Source organism: Hypanus sabinus, chromosome 2 (genome assembly GCF_030144855.1).
Source record: "Hypanus sabinus isolate sHypSab1 chromosome 2, sHypSab1.hap1, whole genome shotgun sequence".
In the NCBI taxonomy this organism is placed as follows: domain Eukaryota; kingdom Metazoa; phylum Chordata; class Chondrichthyes; order Myliobatiformes; family Dasyatidae; genus Hypanus; species Hypanus sabinus.
Genome location: NC_082707.1, coordinates 18,622,092 through 18,646,125, shown reverse-complemented (window position 1 = coordinate 18,646,125; position 24,034 = coordinate 18,622,092). Strand labels below are relative to the sequence as shown.

The 24,034-nt window shown below is 42.9% G+C and overlaps 1 protein-coding gene across 12 annotated transcripts in view; it reads left to right on the top strand.

Moving 5' to 3' along the window:
- mbnl1 (muscleblind-like splicing regulator 1) overlaps positions 1-24,034 on the top strand; it is a 322,821-nt gene that overhangs the window by 238,426 nt on the left and 60,361 nt on the right. For all 12 annotated transcript variants that reach the window (XM_059992574.1, XM_059992595.1, XM_059992649.1 and 9 more), the window contains one exon: positions 19,259-19,453. In XM_059992574.1, the coding sequence (XP_059848557.1) occupies positions 19,259-19,453 (195 nt within the window). The remainder of the gene's footprint in view (positions 1-19,258; positions 19,454-24,034) is intronic.

Genomic DNA, 24,034 nt, shown 5'->3' with positions numbered 1-24,034 from the left:
GAACTTAGAACTGTACAGCACATTATGGGCCCTTTGACCCATGATGTTGTACCAACCTTTTAACTTACTCCACGAGTAATCTAACCTCTTCCTCCTACACAGCCCATAACCCATTTTTCTTTCAGCCACGTCCCTGTTTCTGAAATGTATCTGCCTCTACCACTACCCTTGGCAGTGCATTCTAGGCACCCATCTCTCACTCTGTAAATAACATAGCTCTGACTTCTCCCCTAAACGTTCCACCATTCACTGGAAAAGCTTTAGTCATGGCCACTCTAGTAAATATGCGCTGGCTGTCCACTCTACCTATGCATCTCATAATCTTCTACACCAGTATCAAGTCACCTCTCAGTCTCCTTTGTGCAAAAGAGAAAAGCCCAAGATCATTTAACCTTTCTGCATGAGACATGTTCTCTAATCCAGGCATCATCCTGGTAAACTTCCTCTGCTCTAAAGCTTTCACATCCTTCCTATAATGAGGCAACCAGAAATCAATACAATATTCCAAGTATGGTCTAACCAGTTTTATAGGGCTACAACATTACAACATTGTGGGTCTTGAACTCAATTCCCAACTAATGAAGGCCAACACACCTTGTGCCTTCTTAACTATTCTATCAACTCACATGGTAACATAGAAACATAGAAAACCTACAGCACAATACAGGCCTTTTGGCCCACACTGCTCCAAACATGTCCTTACCTTGGAAATTACCTGGGGTTACCCATAGCCCTCTATTTTTCTAAGCTCCATGTACTTGTCCAGGAGTCTCTTCAAAGACCATATCAAATTTGTCTCCACAACCATCACCGGCAGCCCATTCCATGCACTCACCACTCTCTGCATAAAAAATTACCCCTGACACCTCCCCTGTACCTACAGAGGAGTACTGGGAGATTTATGGATTTGGACCCTAACATCCCTTGTCCTCCACTCTGCTAAAAATTCTGCCATTAACTTTATAGTAGTCTTAGAATCTGAGGACATTTTTGTTTGTCATTTCCTTTTCTCTGCCCTTGCTGCCTTCCCTGCTTCTCCATTGCTTCTGCTTGTTCTCCCAAGGCTGATCAGCTTTGTTATCTCCACCTATGCCTCTGATCGGCAGGAGTCCGGTGGAACTCACCAGAGTCCAGCAAGGAGCCAGTTGGACCACTCTCCCACCAGGGTGATCTTGGAAAAGAGATGGGAACTCTGACTGCCCAGTTACAGAAGGAGGTGATCACATAGTATTATTGACCCAATCCACCAGTAGGCTCTTCACCCCACTAACCAATAGATAATTGGGCTAACCATCTAGCAAACCATTGATCCATTAAAACAGCAGGTTAATTGAACCAACTAACCTTGTGAACTATTGAGTTAAACGATCAGTAGATTATTTTCTTAATCAAATATAAGAGTTGTGATATCCTCATTGTGCACCTCTCTCCATTTTATCCTTACTAACCATATTCCCCCAACCATACCTTCACTACCCTCAAGTTATAGGCATTGATTTTCATGCATGGGAACAGGCCTTCAGCCCAACCAGTCCATTGCAACCAAGGTCTCCATCTGAGCCAGCCACATTTCCTTGCTTTTGGCCCATATCCTGCTACTCCTGTCCTATCCATGCACAGGCTAATTTTAACAGATCACTAGATTCTGCAATGGCTCCAGAGGACAGGAAAATTGTCCAGTCTTTAAGGAGAGAAGGAAGCACAGCAAAGGAAATCACAGGCTCGTTAACCTGACTTCAATGGTTGGGATGATTTTGGAATCCATTATTAAGGATGAGGTTTTCAGTTACTTGGAGGCACATGATAAAATAGACCTTTCCAGGGAAATCTTGCCTGACAAATCTTTTGGAATTCTTTGAGGAAATAGCAGGCAGAATAGACAAAGGAGAGTCAGTGGATGTTGCTTACATGGATTTTCAGAAGGCCTTTGACAAGATATCACACAAAAGGCTGCCAAAGAAGATAAGAGTCCAAGGTATTATAGGAACGAGACCAGCGTGGATAGAAGAATGGCTGATTTGCAGGAGGCAGAGAGTGGGAATAAAGAGAACCTTTTTGCATTGGCTGCCAGTGACTAGTGGTGCTCTAATGGACCCAATGCTGGGACTGGTTCTTTTCACATTAAATATCAATGACTTCGATTACAGATTTGATGGCTCTGTAGCCAAGTTTGCAGATGCTGCAAGGATAGGTGGAGGGGCACGTAGTGTAGAGGAAGCAGAAAGTCTGCAGAAGGACTGATGCAGATTGGGAGAATGGGCAAAGAAGTGGCAGATGGAATAATGTGTAGGAAAGTGTATGAGCATGCGCATTGGGAAAACGAATAAAGTCATAGACTATTTTCTAAAACGGGAAAAAAATTCAAAAATTAAAGGTGCAAAATGGCCTGGGAGTTCTTGTACACGATTCCCTAAAGTTTAATTTGCAGGTTGAGTCGGTGGTGAGGAAGGGTAAATGTAAGGTTAACATTCATTTTGAGATGGCTAGAATAGAAGAACAAGGATGTAATGTTGAGGTTTTACTAAGCATTGGTCAGCCTGCACGGAGTATTGTGAGCAGTTTGGGTCCCTTTATCTAAGAACAGATGTGCTGGCACTGGAGAGGCTCCAAAGAAGATTCACAAGAATTATTCTGGGAATAAAAGGGTTAATGTATGAGAAGAGTTTGATGGCTCTGGGTCTGTACTCACTGGAGTTTCGAAGAATGAGGGGAGATCTCATTGAAACCTATCAAATATTGTAAGGCCTAGATAGAGTGGATGTGGAGAAGATGTTTCCTATAGTAGAGGAGTCTAGGACCAGAGGGCATAGCCTCAGAATAGAGGGACATCCAATTAGAACAGAGATGAGGGGTATTTTCTTTAGCCAGAGGGTGGTGAATCAATGGACTTCAATGCCACAGACATCTGTAGATGCCACTTTACTGAGTATGTTTAAAGTAGAGGTTTTTAGGTTCTTGATTAGTCAGGGTGTGAAAGGGTACATGGAAAAGCAGGAGAGTGGGGTTGAGAGAGATAATAAATCTGCCATGATAGAATGGTGGATCTGATTTGATGGGCCGAATGGTCCAACTCTGTTCCTACTTGTGTGTCTTATGATAACATGGTCTTATAGTCCATCTAATGGCCCTTATCCTTCCCTTTCTCTCCTCTCCTATCCGATTCCTACCTCTTTAGCCCTTCCCCTTTTCCACCTATCACCTCCCAGCTTCTCATTTCATCCCCCCCCCCCCATTCCCACCCATCTACCTTCCCCCTGGCTTCAACTATCACCTTCTAGCTTGTACTCCCCTGCCCACCTTCTTATTTTGGCTTCTTCCCATTTCCTTTCCAGTCAGCTGTTTATCCTCCTCCATAGATGCTCCCTGACCTGCTGAGCTCCTCCAGTATTTCAGATGAGTTACCTTGCATTTCATTCATTTAGATCAGATCATTACACAGAACCTTGAGGTAGAACAAGGTAAAACAACAGCTGATTCGGATTGCGATTCAGATTAGTTTATTGTCACGCCAAGTTGGTATGAAATTCCTTGCTCACATGAAGTAAGCAATGTGCAAGTAATAATAAATTCCAATTTTGCTGAAAGCTGAAGGGCTGATTCACCTGTTCATAACCCTTCTTCAATTTTCTGATTTCATTAAAATTGATTAAATTTGTCAATTGGTTCATTTTTGTCACGTACCAAGGTGGAGTGAAAAACCTACCTCAATTCCCACCATGCCTGGAAGGAATTTGTACATCCTTCCCATTACCGTGTAGGTTTCCTCCAGGTGCTCTGGTTTCCTCCCACGTTCCAATGACATACAGGTTAGGATTAATAAGTTGTGGGCATGCTACGTTGGCCCGGAAGAACGGCGACAATTGCAAGCTTCTGCCAGCACATCCTCAGACCATGTTGGTCATTTACACAAAACAACACATTTCCCAAAGTTTTGCAGTAAATATGACTAATACTGTAATGCCATTCATAAAGGATGGGCAGTGCAGGCATACAATAAGATGCAGAGTCATAACAAGGTAGATTGTGAGGTCAAGAGCATTCATTGGAAATGAATGCCAGGGAGAGACCGCACTGATAGTTGGGGCAACATTTGATGATCTCCCTGCTATTACTCAATGCCAACACATCAGTGATCTTTTGACTGACATTCTGGAGACTGACTGGCATCCACTGACTTTCCCCCCAACACTAGGAAAGAAGGGAAAGCTGGAAATTGTCAGATATCAGTTCCACTCAAACATCAAGAAAGAGAGTAATATTCATATTGCCCAAGTCCCTGAGTGACATGTCCCGCAAATTGACGATGCAGCTCCTGGCCATACACGGGCAAATGCACATATGCAATCCAGCTTGTCATTCCACCAATCAAACAATGGAGGGTAGCTCCAACAAGACGGTCCAGCCCCTAACTCAGCATGGACACCTGTCTCCATCACCGCCAATGTCTCCTTTCCTGGACTGCTGCATCAGACAAGCCCGCGGCTTGAGGCCTTATCCTCACTGCAACCAAGGCCATGCAGGTCCTCTGCCGTCTTCGTACCAACAACCAAGGAAAATGGACATGTAGCATCTTACATTATCAATATCCAACAGGTCTTGCAGTCGCAAGACAAACATTCAAGATAATTAGCTGCTGTTACAATGCACGCCACTGTCATGCACCAACTTTGATGCCTTCCTGTGGCAGGCAGCAACATGGTCCACACCGTCCAGATCATGGATGGGGTAGACGTGCAGTACCCGAAGTTTCTAAGGTCCAGCATTGCCTTGTGATTATAAAAAATGTTTAATAAAGACAAAAATACCTTTGGTTGGCACCTGAGAGGCTGCTTCTTCCAACAGTGCCTCCATTTCACCACAATTTTCCCCATTCTGATGTTTGGTCAGAACAAAGGTTGAACCTCTTGACCATGTCTGCATGCTCTTATGCACGAGTTGCTGCCACATGATTGGCTGATTAGATATTTGCATTAATGAGCAGGTGTACAGGAGTAGCTAATAAAGTGGTCGCTGAGTGTACATTTCATACAGCCAGTGCCTTTGTCGAACATCTGAATTCAAGGGTCTTGCTGGGTACGTGAAGAGAGAGCGAAAAAATGATGTTGAGGTCAAGATTGGAGCACCACCATTGTTTTGAATAGCAGATCAGTTTGAGGGTTTGATTGGCCTTCTCCTGCTCCTCCAGCTGATGTTATTTCAGGTACTAATTCTCCCAAGACACTTTGGGAGCATTAGCAATCAAAATTTGACAAAGAGCCAGTAAAGAGGATAAATAAGGGGAAAAAGGGGATAAAGGGCAGCGTGGTGGCATAGCAGCTAGTGTAACGTTTAGAATCCGCCCAGGTTCAATTCCCACTGCCGGCTGTAAAGAGTTTATACATTGTCCCACGACTGAGCGAGTTTCCTCTGGATGCTCCAGTTTCTTCCCAAAGTCCAAAGACTTAAAGTTAATAAATTGTAGGCATGCTATATTGGTGTTAGAAGTATGATAACACTTGCAGGCTGTCCAAACACATCCTTGGGCTGTGTTGGCCGTCAATGTAAACAACACATTTCATTGTATTCCGTTGCTTTGCTGTACAATTTGACAAATAAAGAGTAATAAATAATACTGAGAACATGGACTGTAGAATGCTTGATAGTGAGTCTATAGGTTGTGGAATTTGTCTCATTTGTCCATTTTTGGCCCAAATCCATTGGGCAGAGCAGTTGCCCTACCAGGCTGTGATGAATCTAGATGGGATGCTCTCCTCAATGTGTTTTCCTTGAGATAGAAGGTGAAGATAACCACATGTTGTGAAAGGAGCTAGGATGGAGAGGAAGGAGACTCCTTTGCAGTTGGATCCCTGCAGAGACCAGAGGTGAATCTGAATGTTTTGGGCATCAGCCAGAACCACACACTATTGTGGGATGGAATCGGCAGAACTGAGTGGATTCCAACAGGAAAGTACTTTGAGAAGCTGACTGTAGTAAGAGCTAAGGAATTGGATTCGGCCAGACAGCCAGCCTCACTGTGTAAAACCTGAAGAATTTTCAAACACAGATACCACATCAGAGCCTAGCTCTTTATTTCTTTGAACGTAGGATAATGAGGGTGACCTATAGAAATGTTTTAAAGTAAAGATTAGATTAGCTTTATTTGTCATATTTACATCAAAACTTTGAAACCTACAGTAAAATGCATCATTTGTGTCAATGACCAACACAGCCTGAATAGGAGCTGGGAGCAGCCCGCAAGTGTGGCCATGTTACTGGCACCAGCAAAGCATGTCCACAACTTACTACCTGAACATTTTTCAAACGTGGGAGAAAACCGTAGCCCCAGAGGAAACCCATACATTCCATAAGACCAATATACCATAAAGATATAGGAACAGAATTAGGCTATTCTGCCCATCAAGTCTGCTCTGCCATTCTATCATGGTTGATTTATTATCTCTCTCAACCCAACCCATTCTCCAGCCTTCTCCTCTAACCTTTGACACCCCTACTAATCAAAAACCTGACAACTTCCACTTGAAGTATACTCAATGACTTGGCCTCCACATTCAGTGGTAATGAATTCCACAGATTTATCACCCTAAGGATTAAGAAATTCATCCTCATCCCTGTTCTAGATGGACGTCCCTCTACTCTCAGGTACCTCCACCATTGGAAACATCCTCTCCACCTTATCTATCTAGACCATAAGACTGTAAGAGATTGGAGCAGAATTAGGCCATTTGGTCCATTGAGTCTGGTCCTCCATTTCATCATGGCTGACCTATTTTCCCTCTCAGCCCCAACGTCCTATCTTCTCCTCATATCCTTTCATGCCCAGACTAATCAAGACCTTTCAATATTCAATAGGTTTTAATGAGGGGTAATAGATTTAGGACAGCGATGAGGAGAAACTGATTTTCTCAGAGAGTAGTGAATCTGGGGAATTCTCTGCCCATAAAGCAGTTGAGGCTATTTTATTAAGTATATTTAAGGCTCAGTTAGATCGATTTTTACATAGCAGGGGAATTAAGCGTTACGGGGAAAAGGCAGGTACATGAAACTGAATTTATGGCCAGATTAGCTGCGGTCTATTGAATGGAGAAGCAGGATTGATGGGCCAAATGACCAACTTCTACTTCCATTTTTTATGCTCTTATGGTGGTCAGAGAACTGAATATCTCAATATGTTTCCGAGCTGAATTTTTCTCTCTCTGAGGGACTCAAATCTTTGGAACTCTCTCACCTAAAGAGTGGTGGAAGCAATCTTTACATATTGTTAAGGCAGAGGTAGATTGATTTTTACTAAGCAAGTGGTTAAGGTATTCAGGGAACTTAATAAGGGGGTGGGGCATGTTCAAGAGGGCCTGCTCCTGATTCTTGTTTATACGTCAGTTCTTGTAAAATCAGACCTTTCAAAACGCCAAACAAGCTTATTAAACCTCAGTTATACACAACAACCAATTGGAAAGATGAAAGATTCTTCAGATGCAGGAAATTTAGAGTTAAACCTAAATTTATGAGGAGGAATGCTGGAGGAACTCAGCAGGTCAGGCACCATCTATGGAATACAAAGGACTTTCACCAGTCCTGATGAAGGGTCTCAGCCTGAAATATCAACTGTTTATCCCTCTCCATAGATGCTGCCTGACCTGCTGAGTTCTTCAACCATTTTGTGAGGGTTACAACCAATTAAATCTTTTATCGAGGGATAGTTACTGTAAATATAGAGGTAGAAGTAGTTAATTTACATACAACAAATAAAACCAGATGATATTGATTTGTGAGAAGTATTGGGCAGGAGAACCATTTGTCTCTAGGCCTATACTTGATAGAGTTCAGAAGAATAAGGGAGGATCTCTTTAAAACCTACTGGATAATGAAAGGAAGGATTGAATGAATGTGAAGAGGATGCTCCCTTTAGGAGGATATCTAGGAACTGTGGGCACAGCTTGGAACAAAGGTATGTTTCCCTTTAAGAATGACATGAGGAGGAATTTCTTCAGCCGGTGGGTAGTGACTCTGTGGAAGATGTTATCACAGAGGGCTGTGCAGCCCAAGTCACAGTGTGTTTAAGTCAGAATTTAATAGGTTCATGATTGGTAAAAGGGTTAAGGGTTACAGGGGGAAGAATGGGATTGGAAAAAATCAACCATAGTTGAATGGTGGCGCAGACTCGGTAGGCCAAATGGCCTAATTCTGCTCCTATATCCTATGGTCTTCTGGTGTTATTGGTCAGCTAATTTGAGTTCAAAATGGCGCTAGATGATAATTACACTAAAGTTTCATAATTAAAACCTTGGTTTGGCACTGTATCTCAGTAAGTACCCATTGTATTTAACTCATATTAAAAATGTTGAATACATTTATCAGTTCATTGAATTCATAGAGTCATACAGCACTGATACATACCCTTCAATTCAAGTTCTGGTTTATGTTTATTGTAATTCATCCACACATAATTCCCCTGGGACAAATGTACAAAACATATTATGTGTTAGTCGCACACAACTCATATAGTTACGATCCAGCAAAAAGAGTTACAGTATAATATCAGCACAAGCCCCTGAGTGACATGGCCTGAAGATTGACGTGCTGACATAAAGTGTGAGGTTTATACTGACCAAGATGTCCCATCATCCCATCCCCCAGTGCAGCCCATAACCTTCTAAGCCTATCGGAGTACCTGTCCAATTGTCGTTTAGAAGTTGTTATTGAATCTGCCTCAACCACTTCCTGTGGCAGTTCATTCCACACACACTGTTGTGTTCAATATTGAGGGAGAATGAAGGCTATTCAACTGAACTTTATTGATAACGCTGCTTGTACAATATGTGAACTCCTCCCACATAGGAGTGGCCAACCAAGTGGAATAATTCATTAACTACTACAACACACACCGCCATTTGTGTAAATTTTTTTCCTCTTAAGTTATTATTAAATCTTTACACTTTCACCTTTAACCTCTGCTCTCTAGTTCTTGATTCCCCACTGTTAAGTGTATTCACACTATTTATACCCCTCATGATTTTACACACCTCTGTAAGATCACCTCCTAGTCTCCTACACTCCAAGGAATAAAGTCCACCCTCTCCACATAAATTATTGGATTTTGACCACACTTAGGCAGTTTCTTCATCACCAACTTCCTATTCTAGATTTATTAAACTACTCAACTCATTCTCAGTGCTGAGTGTCAACAGTAGGAGATTAAACTCTTGTCTTCAGATATTTAATTCTGACTACTGGATTACAAATAATTCACTCTGTGGCCACTTTATTAGGTACACATCTACTCTTGTTCATTAATGAAAATATCTAATCAGCCAAATATGTTGCAGCAACTCGATGTATAAAAGCACGCAGACATGGTCAAGAGGTTCAGTTGTTGTTCAGACCAAACATCAGAACGGGGATGAAATGTGACCTGAGTGACTTTGACTGTGGAATGATTGTTGCTGCCAAACCAGGTGATCTGAGTATCTCAGAAACTACTGATTCCCTGGGATTTTCGCCCACAACTGTCTCTAGAGTTTACAGAGAATGGAGCGATTAACAAAATATATCCAGTGAGCAGCATTTCTGTAGGCAAAATGCCTTGTTAATGAGAGAGAGTGGAGGAGAATGGCCAGACTGTTTAAAGCTGACAGGAAGTGACAGTAACTCAAATAACCACATGTTACAACAATGGTAAGCAGTGGTGGATCTCTGCATGCACAACGTGTCAAACCTTGAAGTGGATGGACTATTGCCGCAGATCCCAGGAGGGACCTAATGAAGTGACCACCGAGTGTAAGTGAAATACCCAACTGATGACACATCTGCAGAGGAAGAGAAAAAGTTAACTTTTCAGAACTGACTGAAGATCGGCTCAACATTCTGCAGGTGCTTCCTGGTCCACTGTGTATTTTCAGCACCTCAGAATATCCCCTGGGGAACTATGGTGCGTCTGCAGCCTCAGTGAGTTGGAAAATCATCCAAAGGGAGAGGACTCCTCCTGCCTGTTCTGAATGATTCCCCATCTGGGTTCACTTGCAAGCCTGGCTTGTGACTCATTTCCAGCAATTGTCCCCAAATCCTTAGAACAGAATCCTCGGCCCATACTTAACTGGCTGAAAACAATGACTAAGAAATGACAGATTTACTTTTTGGCTTCCACCTCCACACATCCAAAAGTGAATTAAGAAGGCATCATCCATCATTAAGGACCCTCATCGCATAGAACATGTGTCCTGCTGTCACTGAGGAGCTACAGGAGCCTGAAGACCCACACTCAACATTTTAGGAACAGTTTCTTCACTTCTACCATCAGATTTCTGAATGGTCCATCAGCACTCCTTGGCAATTCCTCTTTTTCACTATCTATCTATCTGTGCTATCTGTCTATCTATCTATCTACACCATCTGTCTATCTATTTACACTATCTACCTATACACTATCTGACCATCTGTCTATCTATCTATTTATGTATTTCAACATGAATTTACTTAGTTGTTGTAATTTGAGTGATTTTTTTCGATTGCACTGTACTGCTGTCACAAAATACCAAACTTGGCGATGTGCGTCAGTGATAATAAACCTGATTCCGATTCTACGCCATCAAGTGTGGTCAGAGGTTCACAAAGTCACAGAGAGGCATGTAAGAGAATGTTCAGCCCATCATATCCACGTTACATCTGTGTAGACTACTATCAGATAATATAACTGGGCAATTTATACAAGAGCCCTTGAAGGAGATGCAGAACGGAAAAGGTGAACATAGGAAAGAGAGCTGCAAGTGAGGGTCAGCCTCTTGCTTACCATTCAAGTTCAGGTTCATTGCTGTCATTGGCTTATCTACATAATTGCCATGAAAATTTACTTTTTGGCTTACTTTGCAGACAAGCATTATACATGTCCTACTCATGTTGAGAATAAATAACAAAATAAGCATAACAACTGTTAAGTAAGTCACGGGTAATTTTTAAACACAGCAACACATCCCAAAACTAACCCCTTCATATCTAAAAGTCTACTACTCCCTGATCTGAATGTATTTAGCAACTGAGGCTTCACAGGCCACTTGAGTACAGAATTCCCCACACTCTGCAAAATAATTCCTTATTGCTGCCTCAAAGGGCCTGTCAATTATTCAAAGACTATGAGATCATAGGATATAGGAGCAGAATTAGTCCATTCAGACCACCGAGTACGCTCCACCATTTGATCATAGCTAATTTATTTTCCCTCCCAACCCCATTCTCCTGCCCTAACCTTTGACATGAACCTAACAACCTCCACTTTAAATGTACCCAATAACATGGCCTCAACAATGCTCTGTGGCGATGAATTCTGCAGATTCACCACCCTCTGGCTAAAGGAATTCCTCCTCACCTCTGTCCTAAAGAAAAATCCTTCTATTCTGAGGTGGTACCCTCTGGTCCCAGACTCCCGCACTAGAGGAAACATCCTCTCCACATTCAGTCTATCTAGGCCTTTCAATATTTGATAGGTTTCAATGAGATCCTCCTTATTCTTCTAAACTCCAATGAGTACAGTCCCAGAGCTATCAAACATTCCTCATGCAGTAACCCTTTTAATTCCCATTCCCATACTCTCATGAACCCCCTCTGGAGCCTCTCAATGCCAGCACATCCTTTCTCAGATTTGCAGCCCTAAACGGCTCAGAATATTCCAAGTGAGGTCAGACACATGGCTTATAAAGTCTTAGCATTACAACCTTGCTTTTATACTCTAGTTCACAGAGACTGTGAACCTTGGTTCTAAATATCCTCTCTGGAAGTCTCTCTAAGAACTCCGAAAGGCTTGATTCTTTCTTTGAATCCCAAAAGTGTATCAGCCAGGGGATTAATTCTAGATCAGTCTGCAGCAGTAAATGGGTGATAGTAGCTGGATTACAGAGATGTTGCTAAAGCATGAAGCTTGATGAAATCATGCCTGCTCTTTTTTGAAACGGCACCAGTGATATGTTTTTTAATGTTGCTTAGCAACCAATTATTGAGAGAGTAATAATGAGGAAAACAGACATGCAATTTGCTCTGTTTGGAATTTCCTGCATAATCTGCACTTACTGTCTGTGCAATTAATTCCAAAGGGGACGGCTACAGAACAGAGGGACGTTCCTTTAGAACAGAGTTGAGGAATTTCTTTAGCCAGAGGGTGGTGAATTTGTGGAATTTGTTGATACAGATCGCTGTAATGGTCAAATCATTTGGTATATTTAGATCAGGGGTTGAGAGGGATAATAAATCAGTCATGATGGAGTGGCAGAGCAGACTAGATGGGCTGAATGGACTAATTCTGCTCCTGTGTCTTTTGATTTTATGATCAAATGGCAACATTGATAAAATCATAGTCATGAAGCACTACAGCAAAGTAACAGGCCCTTCATCCCATCTAAATGGTACTGAGGTGTTAATCCGCCTAGTCCCCATTGACCCACAAATGGACTATAGCCCTGCATAAATGTACTTAACCAAACTTCTCTTAAGTGTTGTAATCTAACCCGCATTCACCAATTCCACTGGCAGCTCGTTCCACCAACTTACCACCCTCTGAGTGAAGAAGCTCCCCCTCAGGTTCTCCTTAAGTATTTCACCTTTCACCCTTAACCCATGACCTCTAATTCTAGGCTCACTCAACTTCAGTGGAAAAAGCCTGCTTGTATTTATACTTTCTATACCATTCATGATTTTGTATGCCTCTAGCAAATCTCCCCTCATTCTCCTGTGCTCCAGGGAGTGAATCCTAGCCTATTCCACCTTTCCCTATAATGCAGGTCCTCAATTCTAGGCAACATTCTCATAAATTTTCTCTGTACTCTTTAAAGTTTATTGATATCTTTCCTGTAGGCAAATGACCAGAATTGCACATAACACTCCAAACTCAGCCGAACATAATTTGATGCAGAGCCCAATAAAGAGATTTGAAGCAATTTGTAGCAAAGCTCGGAACGAAGTATTATAGCCAAAAATAACAAGCCTAATTTTAAAAATGGGTGGCAGGGTGGATATATCTCTACCAAAGGAGGTGTAGGCACTCGTTCTCTCTGCTAGCCTGCAGGTTATCCTTGGGCAAGATGTAGTACCTGTTTAGCTCCCAGATCAGAGTCACATGAAGTCATGGGAGTCGGTGGTGGATTGTCGTAGGAGCAGCTGATGCAATATCATTATTCTTTCCACTTCTCTTCTAATATTTATATCTGTGCACTTGTAATTTCCTTTTGGATCAATTATGCATCTATCTATCTATATCACAAGTCCTGGTTATGCGACCGCTGACGCCAGGCAGACAGTCTCTGAAGAGGATTGATAATGGCTGGGGTCACCTGTCTTATAAAGACACTGCCCAGAAGAAGGCAATGGCAAACCACTTCTGTAGAAAAATTTGCCAAGAACAATCGTGGTCATGAGACTATGATTGTCCACGTCATATGACATGGTATATAACAAATGAACAATTTAATGAAGGAACTCCTGCGCTTGGGATCTCACCAGCCAAAGGCATGGATGCCAGAGCAGGAGAAATCAAAACTGGGGATGAGAAAGGTGCCAAATTTAAGCATTACAGAGTTCCTTAATTTTAATACACTTCGAGTGTAGTCAGTGGTCACAAAATCACATATAGGGCTTACAAGAAGGCCATTCTGTCCATCATATCCATGAGACCTACTATCAGATAATTTCTTTGGGATCATTTATACAAGACAACCTGACTGAATAGCCCGAGAAAGAGATGCAGATTAGAGAAGAATATTGAAAGGAAGAGATTAAGCAGAGGTCTCATGGGTTGTGGGAGTGCAAGAGTTTATAGAGATAGGAAAGGACCAAGGAGCTGAAATAGTGGACCTTGGTGTGAGTTCAGAGCTCAACAAGAGACTTGATTGATCCACAAGTGTCAGCTTTTCTGCCTGAAACATACACGGCCCTCTCAGAAGATCGCGCTTCCTTTTACTTCTAAGGTATCCCCATTGCAGAGGCAATGGCGTCAGGGAGCTTTGAATTTTCACTGAAGCCAGACACTCGCTAAGTGCTTGCAGTAGTTATGTTCTCTGAGCAAGTTAATCTGCTGCCTCATGGGTCAGAAGAGTTACGTCTGTTCCCAGGCAGTCTGCAGTTCAGGCTGTATGGCGGCAAAGAGAATCTGATACACAGAGTGTTTACAGGGGCATTTCCTTCGAGCTCTAAGGTACCCAGGCTCAGTGTGACTGTGCAGGCTCAACACTTGGTGTTAATGCGTGAAGGATTTTGAAAGGAAACATAACAGAACAAAAGAGAAACAAATGCACACATTGCCTCCTACAATTTAGTTCATTTTTACCGATAATATAAACCATAAAATATTGAAGCAGATTTAGGCCATTCGGCCCATTGAGTCTGTTCCACCATTCGATCATGGCTGATTTATTAATCCTCTCAACCTCATTCTCCTGCCTTCTCCCCATAACCTTTGACCCATGTCTAATCAAGAATCTGTCAATTTCCACTTTAGATATACCAAAAGACTGCCTCCATAGTCACCTTTGGCAATGTATTCCACACAATCATCACCTTCTGGCTAAAGAAATTCCTCACAGACTGGGATATTCTTCTCTTCTAAGGCTGTGCTCTCTGAACCTAGACCACCCTCCCTTAACCAGCACCACCACCATATGCATCCTTCTGTGTCTGCTGCCTCCTGAGGAATTCACTTTTCACCCAATCTGCCCCTCCACTCGCTGACTCTGCCTCCCATTCCCAGTTATGTTATATCCAACTTCTCCAAGGTCTGATAAAGAACCGCCAACCTGAAGCTGTTTTGTTTGTTTGTTTGTTTTTTTTCCCTCTCCCTCTCTCTATCTATCGATGCTGCCTGACCTGATGAGCATTTCTAGCCCGCTCTGGATTTATTTTAGGTTTCCAGCATCTGCAATATTCTATTTTCACACAGGTCTAGTGTTTCATAGTGAGGTTTCCCTCTGTTTGTACATGCTTCAGCTCAGAGGTCTGGAGCTCTCCCACTCCTAATCCACTATACCTCCTCTCTTCTACTCAGCTATGGTACATGTTAATACCTACTATTTTACCAAGCTTATGATTATTTATGACTTCAATTCACAGAGTCATGCAGCACAGGAACAGCCCACTGAATCTGTGTTAACATTTGACCACCCACTTACACTAATCCTGCATGCAGCCTGTTCAATTCTGTCCACGCTCCCGTAAACTCCCCCAAGATTCAACCACTCATGAAGGGGCAATTTGCAACAGCTAATTTGCTTGCACGTCTTTGGGATGTGGGAGGAAACTGGAGCAACTGAAGGAAACCCACTAGGCCAGAGGAAGAATGTGCAAACTCCACACAAATGGCCCCGGAGATCAGGAATGAATCCAAACGCTCGACGCTGTGAGGTAGCGACTCAATGAATAGCACAGAGTGACTTGAGATCAAAGCGTTGCACATTTGACCAGTACATTGGTCTTATACAGAATATATGTGTAACTTATGCCCCTGAATCGGAGGATCAATGGTCAAAGCTTCACTCCACCAACCTGAGTACAAAACTTAATTTGATCTTCCCACTGTGAGAGTGGTAGGTGTCTGGAATGGGGTGCTGGTGGAAGGAGCTGTGAGAGAGGCTTTTAAAAGACATGTGAACAGGGAATGGAGAGATATGGACCATGTGCAGGCAGATGGGATTAGTTACTTTTGGCATCATGACCAGCACAAGCATCAGGGGCTGAATGGCCTGCTCCTGAGCTCTACTGTTCTATGTTCACTATGCTACTAAGGGAATCGTTTCACTTCATTCATTAGTTATGTACGACGTGGCAATCATAATCTTTCAGCGATTGTTCTTGGCAAATGTTTCTACAGAAGTGGTTTGCCATTGTCTTCTTCTGGGCAGTGTCCTTACAAGACGGGTGACCCCAGCCATTACCAATACTCTTCAGAGATTGTCCGCCTGGCGTCAGTGGTTGCATAACCTGAACTTGTAATATGTACCAGCTGCTGATACGACCATCTTCCACATGCTCCCATGGCTTCACGTGACCCTGGTCAGGTGGTGGGGGACTAAGTAGGTGCTACACCTTGCCCGAGGCTGACCTGCAGGCTAGCAGAGGGAAAGAGCACCTTACACCTCCTTTGGTAGAGACGTATCTCCACCCTGTCACCCAGACACTGCATTATCACTGCCAAGGACAAAGTCAAAGTCAAGCTTATTGTCATGAAACTTGCAGCACCTTCACAGGCACAAAGAGTCAGATAATCAGCATTCACAAGGAAAATATAAACATTAATTCTACACAGTTTTAAAAGAAAAACACAGAACACAAGAAGTCATTTTAATTCAAAGCCATCAAAATGTTCCTATGCTGAAGTAATGATTAGATTTGTGTTGGTTAATTCAAAGAACACAAATTGCTGGAGGAACTCAGCAGGTCATGGTGAAGGGTCTCAGCCCGAAACGTCGCCTCTTTGTTCATCTGCGTAGATGCTGCCTCCACCGTTTTGTGTGTGCTGATCTAGCTATCTTGGTACATGTGACAATACAAAACCAATACCAATAACTTGGCAGAATGGCCCACAGTCTGGGCTGTAAACAAAAGGCATTTGTAGAAACTGTGCCCTCAGAGTCCAGAGTATTACTGAAATGGGTTAAATTTTGAAACTCCTCAGCTCCTTGGAGTTCAGAAGAATGATGGTGACGTTATTCCAACACATGAGATGCTGAGGAAACCCAACAGTGTAACTGCTGAGATGTTTTCACTCATGGGAGAATTACAAATAAGGAATCATAACTACAAAATAAGGGCCTGGTCTCTTCGAACTGAAGTGCATAGAAATGTGTAGAGGGTCGTAAATCTCTTGAATTCTCTGCCCCCATTGTGGTAGAGGTCACATCACTGGATATCTCTAAAGTGGAGCTGATAAATACATGTAAGACCAAGGAGATGAGGGTTATGCAGAGCTGGCACAGAAGAGGAATTGAAGCAGAGGTGGATCTGCCTGAGTAGATCATGTTGAATGCTGGGACAGACTTGAGGGGCTGAGTGGCCTACCCCAATTCTATTTCCTTCTGTTCCCCTCTTGCTTGCCCTTCCCCAATTGTAACACACTAGTATGTGTGGCATCTGAAAACTGAACAAATGAAGGGAAGGGGGGCACTGGTGAAAAGATGTCAACTGTGATGCTGATCAGAAAAATAATGTGTGGAGCTGTCCATTAGCCAGGTAGGGGTAGTTAAGAACACTGCCGCGCTGATACTCAAAGCATCTGTGCTGTAATCTGATCTGTATCCTCTGTTTGTTTGATGGCAGACTAACTCAATTGCCATCTTTATATGTGGAGGGATGGAGAAAGATCCCTACCAAAGGAGATGTAAGGCACTCCTTCACTCCGCTAGCCTGTCGGTTACCTTTGGGCCCGGTGTAGCCATCCCCTCGCCCCCCTGTCGATCAGGGTCGCGTGGAGCCATGGGAGCAGGTAGTGGAAGGTCGTATGAGCAGCCGGTGCATATCACGAGTCCTGGTTATGCGACCACTGATGCCAGTCTCTGAAGAGTATTGATAATGGCTGGGGTCACCCATCTTGTAAAGACACTGCCCAGAAAAAGGCAATGGCAAACCACTTCTGTAGAAAAATTTGCCAAGAACAATTACAGTTATGGAAAGACCATGATCACCCATGTCATACAACATGACACATAATGATAATGTATATTTATATGAAATACACAATATAATATATATATTTATATATATATATTACTTCTGCTGCAAAAACAAAAAAACAAATTTCATTGCATATATCAGTGATATTAAACGTGATTCAGATTCTGATAAATGGGTAAATTTTGCACCTTTGCTGCAACACAAAGGGCAGATAACACAGCAAGTTGGTTATAAGCATTTCTTGGTGTGAGTTTAAGGGATTTTAAAGCAATGGCATCATCTTCTTGAAGGGATGTTCCATATAATCTGTCACTGCAATGTCAGGCAAGATATAGGGAGAGGGTAAATCTTTGGAAGGGGATTAGTTGCAGATGAAATAAATTAGATATGTCATTAATGTTTCAGAGTGCAGATAGTAATAGCAATGGGAAAGGCATGTAAGTTGTTCCTTGAGAATTATGTAATTGCATTGTTTTAAACTAGTGCCAATGTGTTCATGTCATAACCAAGAATCTTCAATGGCCAAGTCATTGGGTATATTTAAGGCAGAGGTGGATTTGTACGTTACTAGTAAGGGTTACATAGGTTATGGGGAGAAGGCAGAAGAATGGGGTTGAGAGAGATAATAAATCAGGCATGATGAAATGACAGAGCAAACTCAATGGGCCAAATAGCCTAATTCCGCTCCTATGTCTTAGGGTCTTATGCTCCAAACAAGTGCACATTACATAACAATTCACATTATCCTCACCTATAGTGTCATCTTGTCCTGTTGGGAGCTGGTTCCATTGCTTCTGCTTTTGACCCACGGGTGTCAGATTCAAGATTCAGGTTTATTTATAACATGTACATTGAGACGCACAGTGAAGTGTGTCATTTGCATCAAGTGTGTGCTGGGGGCAGCCGGCAGATCTCTTCACACAGAGCCTGTCTACAACGCTCAGCAGAGCAACACAGAGCTCAGCAACAACAGCAAAAGAAGCCCCGTTCCTCCCTTACCACCTCCTCTCATACACATACATGTTCCTTTAACCCAAAGAAGGTCTTTATTCTTCAACCTCCCACAGCCTCCACTGCTCCAGGGAAAGCAACCCAGGCTTGTCTCCTCTCCTCATAGCACCTTCTGTAATTGTGCTGTAAAAAAAAATTCCTCCCTCGTTGCTCCCGTTGAATATTTTACCCTGCACACTAAAACTGGTCTGATTACACACGCAACTGCCACTAGAAATCATTTCCCTTTAATGATGCCATCAAAATCCTTCACAATTTTCAATACCTCTGTCCAACAAACCCTCAGTCTTCCCAGCTGTAATGGGAATAAACCCGGATCCTCTAGTCACTCCATGTGAGAGAAGCCCTCCATCCCTTTGTGTCAATATTCCCTGCATGCTCTCCTGGACCTCAACAGCTTTGCTTTAGGTGTAGAAAGTGGATTTGGTTTAGATTGGTGTTCTAGATCAAACCTAAATAATGCCCTAAATCTTCCTGTTGCCCGATGAACATGTACAACAGCTGGGCAACATTCAATGAACTCACATCAGGTACATTTGGGGGCTAAGTTCTAGACTTGGATGTAAAATGACTTGTTGGCTCAACACTTGTCTCTACCCTTTCTGTCTTTCAGCCAGTGTTCTCCGTCACAACAGGCCTAGCGACTAACCCCACCACAGCCTTCAACCCATACCTGGGACCTGTCTCCCCAAACCTGGTGCCAGCCGAGATTCTGCCCAGTGCACCGATGCTGGTGACGGGGAACCACGCTGTTCCGGTCCACACTGCGGCCGCTGCCCAGAAGCTGATGAGGACCGATCGACTGGAGGTGAGTCCATGGCCCGCGTGCTCATTCCCTCTTGCCGCGCTGAGGGAAACGTAGGCGCTTTACAGCCCTGAACAGCCACTCTGCCCCAGTGCAACAGCCTGCTTGTCACAGAGCTTTGCAATTTCACATCGCTGCAGCCAATCCATTAGCGCTGGAAATCTGCTTGGGCTGCCTTAGCTGGATCAAGGAAGGCAATGCTAGTGTTCCCGCCAACCAAAAACCGGTACAACAATTGTAGCATTCCTAACAGTTGAGGTTACAACTAAACTTGTTTGTCACCAAATATGGGTAGTTCAATTCTGGGGCCACTCCTCAGGACCAATTGATTATGTTATAGCCAAGGTAAGAGTGGAACTGAGTTGCCCCGGAAATGCCAGACAAAATGCACCTCGATCAACTAAAGCAACAAACTGCAGGTGCTGCAGTTCTGAGATAAAAACAGAGAAAGCTGGAACCATTCAGTGACTCAAGCAGCATCTGTGGAAAGAGAGACAGAAGAAGCTTTCCAGGTAAAATTTGCTTTTCGCTGTTCTCAGATGCTGTCTGACCTGCTGAATATAATTCCAATCTGCACTTCCTTACTGATATGCCGGCCCATGGCCTCCTCCACTCTAAGGTTGGAGGAGCAATACCTCATATTCTGTCTGAGTAGTCTCCAACCTAATGCCATGGATAATGATTGATCTAACTTCCAGTAATTTTTCGCCCTTCCCTGTCCTTCTTCTTCAATTCCCCACTCTGGCTTCCCTCTTACCTTTTCTCTTCTTCTCAAATGCCTATCACCTCCCCCTGGTGCTCCTCCTCCTTCCATTTTTCCCATTATCTACCCTCCTATGCTATCAAATTCCTTCTTCTTCAGCCCTTTAACTTTTCCACCTATCACCCACACCATCTTCTCATTTTATTCCCCGCCTCCCCACTCACCTGGCTTTACTTATCACCTTCTAGCTTGTACTCCTTCCCCTCCCCCACCTTCTTATTCCGGCATTGTCCCCTTTCTTTGCAGTCCTGATGAAGGATCTAGGCCTGAAACATCAACTGTTTATTGCTCTCTATAGATGCTGCCTGACCTGCTGAGTTCTTCCAGCATTTTGTGTGTGTGGCTCTGGATTTCCAGCACCTGCAGAATCTCTTGTGTTTAGGATTTCCAGGTCAGATCTGTTTTTCATCCTCCCTGACTGACCTGCTGAGAATACCCAGCATACCCTGTTTTTATTTCAATTTGATCAGTGCCTCTTCTGTGGCACTGTTAACATTGGAAGAAAGAAACTTCAAGCAGCCAACAATTAGAAAAAGTCCTTTGCAAAATGAAAGGGGAAACTACTCAAATCAAAGTTTAAAGTTCAATTATTATCAAAGTATATAAATGTCATCATATACAACATCTCATCATATATTTTCTTGCAGGGATTCACAGTAAATTCAACCATAAATAAAAAATAAAAAAGCTGGAAGTACTCAGTGAGCCAGGCAGCATCTGTGGGGAGAGGAAAGAAAATGTTGATGGCTTTCCCTCAGATAACCAGCAGTTTGGCATTTCTAGTAATGAACAGCTCTGAAGCTTTCAAAGTATGAAGGCTTCAATCTATTAATTATCAAGTAATGATTCTTGGTAAAGTCACACATTGAAGGTTTCAAAGTAAATTTGACTCAGGTAAAGTTTATGCGTGGTATTTTCAGAAAGGATAGTACTGAGTATCGGGGATCAATCTGAACTCTCGAATGTTCTGGTGTGAGCTGTGCGTCTGAAGAAGACATGGGGCGGGTTGTGAGGTGGTATGTCTGAAAGGCAGCACGGTAGCATAGCAGTTAGCGTAATTGATTCATAGAGCTAAAAATCACCAGTCATGGTTGAATTCTCACTGTTGTCTTTAAGGAATGTGTACGTTCTCCCAGTGATCACGTGGATTTCCTCTGGGTACTCTGGTTTCCTCCCACATTCCAAAAACATACGATTAAGATTAAGAGAATAAATCGTGTGCATGCTCTGTTGGAGGCAGAAGTACAGCGACACTGGCAGGCCCCTTGCTGATTTAGTTTGATGCAAACAATGTAGTTCACTGAATGTTTTGAGGTACATGTGACAAGTTAATCTAATCATTATCTTTAAAAAAGGATTGGTGGAAGCAGATTTAATGACGAATTAGGTTAAAATGGAAAAGCTTGCAATATTAAGGAGGAAGGACATTTGTTTCATGATGAGATAGCTCTTTCAAAGTACAGACAAGGACACGGTGGGCCAAATGACCTCTTCCTAAGCTCTGCCATTTTGTAACTCAAAGGTATGGAAGAATAGAAACTTCCCCCTCCTTATTTTATTGAGAGATACTGGACAGTATCTGGTCCTTCCAACCTAACAAGCCCGCACTACCCAATTACACCCATGGCACCAATTGACTCAGATGTCTTTTCAGCATGGGAGGAAACTGGAGCATCTGGAGGGAACCCATACAGTCACAGGGAGAACGTACGAACTCCTTGCAGTCAGTGGCAGAACTGAACCCCAATCGCTGGCAATGTAATAGTATGTTAACCGCTGCCTTCCTGTGCCACCCATTTGTATGTGGGGTCATAGAAAACTACAGCCCAGAAACAAACCCTTCAACCCGTCCGGTCCATGCCGAACCATTTAAACTGCACCCAGACCATAGCCCTCCATACCCCTCTCATCCATCTACTTATCTCTTGAATGTTGTGTATTGAATGAGCAATGCAGTCCTGACGTTATTACAACTGACTTAAGAAGCTGTACTCAAATTCAACATGCTTGTGCTTTGCAAATGTAGATCATAGGTGACAAATTTCCATCTCCGATATACAGTTATTGTAACCATAACACCAGCAATTCTACTCAATCCTTCAGTCTTGGAATACTGCGTTCAGTTCTGGTCACCTCATTATAGGAGGGTGCAGAGGAGATCAGAGAGTATGCCTTACGAGGAGAGGCTGAGTGAGCTAGGGTTTTTCTCTTTGGAGTGAAGGAGGATGAGAGGTGACTTGATGGAAGTGCACAAGATGATAAGAGGCATGGAAAGAGTGGACAGCCAGAGACTTTTTCTCAAGACAGAAATGGCTAATACATAAAGGTATCATTTTAAGGTGATTGGATGAAAATCTAAGGGGGGATATCAGAGGTAAGTTTTTGACACAGAGAGTGGTAAGTGCATGGAACACCATGACAGGGGTATTGGTCAAGACAGATACATCAGGGGCATTTAAGAGACTCTTAGAAGGATGATAGAAAAATGGAGGGTTATATGGGAAGGAAGGGTTTGATTGATCTTAGGGCAGGTTAAAGGATGGACATAACATTATGGGCTGAAGGGCCCATACTACTGTGCTATAGTGCTCTAAATTCTCAGTTAAACCATATTCTTGTCAGGCTTGATTCTGTAGTGACACAGTGCGCAGAGGTTCGAGGTTTAATTTTCTTTTAAGTGGAGCTTACACGTTGTTGCTCTGACTGTGCATGTTCCCCCAACTGTTCTGATTTCCTCTGTGGGTTGTAGGGTCACTGTTAAACACCCCCTCCCTCAACCCCAGTCTGGAGGCAAGAGGAATGAGTTAATGGGGTATAGGGAAAATAGAACTGGATTGCTGCAAATGGTACCATGGATAATTGGATAATGTCACTCACCTGAGAAGGAGACAGCAGGATAGTGTATTGGTTAGCGCAACGCTTTTCAGTAAATTCCATTTTTGATACAGTGGAACCCAGTTAATTGGGTTAAGTGAGTGGACAAGGGTCTGGCAGATGGAATACAATGTTGGTAAATTCGAGGTCATCCACTTTGGAAGGAAAATGGAAGATCAGATTATTATTTAAATGGTAAAAAATTTGCTGCGTGCTGCTGTGCAGAGAGACTTGGGAGTGCTTGTCCATGAATCACAAAAGGTTGGTTTGCAGGTGCAGCGGGCTGTCAAGAAGGCAAATGGAATGTTGGCCTTCAATGCTAAAGGGATTGAATATAAGAGCAAGAAGGTTATACTGCAACAGTACAGGTGTACTGGTACTGCACCTGGAGTACTGTGTGCAGTTCTGGCTTCCTTACTTGAGGAAGGATATACCAGCTTTAGAGAAGGTGCAGAGGAGGTTCACCAGGTTGAGTCCAGAGATGAGGTGTTTAGACTATGAGGAGCGATTGAGTCACTTGGGTCTGTACTCACTGGAATTCAGAAGAATGAGAGGAGATCTTATGGAAACATCTAAAATATGAAAGAGATAGATGAGATAGAGGCAGGAAAGTTGTTTCCACTGATAAGTGAGTCTAGAACTAGGGGGAGTAGATTTGGGACAGAGATGAGGAGGAACTGCTTTACCAGAGAGAGGTGAAACTGTGGAATTCTCTGCCCAATGAAGCAGCGGAGACTACCTGAGTAAATATATTTAGACAAAGTTGGATAGATTTTTGCAGAGCAGGGGAATTAAAGTAATGGGGGAATGGCAGGTAGGAGGAGATGAGTCCATGGCCAGATTAGCCATGATCTTATTTTTTTTAAATTTTATTTTTATTGTTTTGCCAATAACAGAACAAACAGGATAAAAACAAACAGACAGACAGAGTCATCATAGGTGAAGTA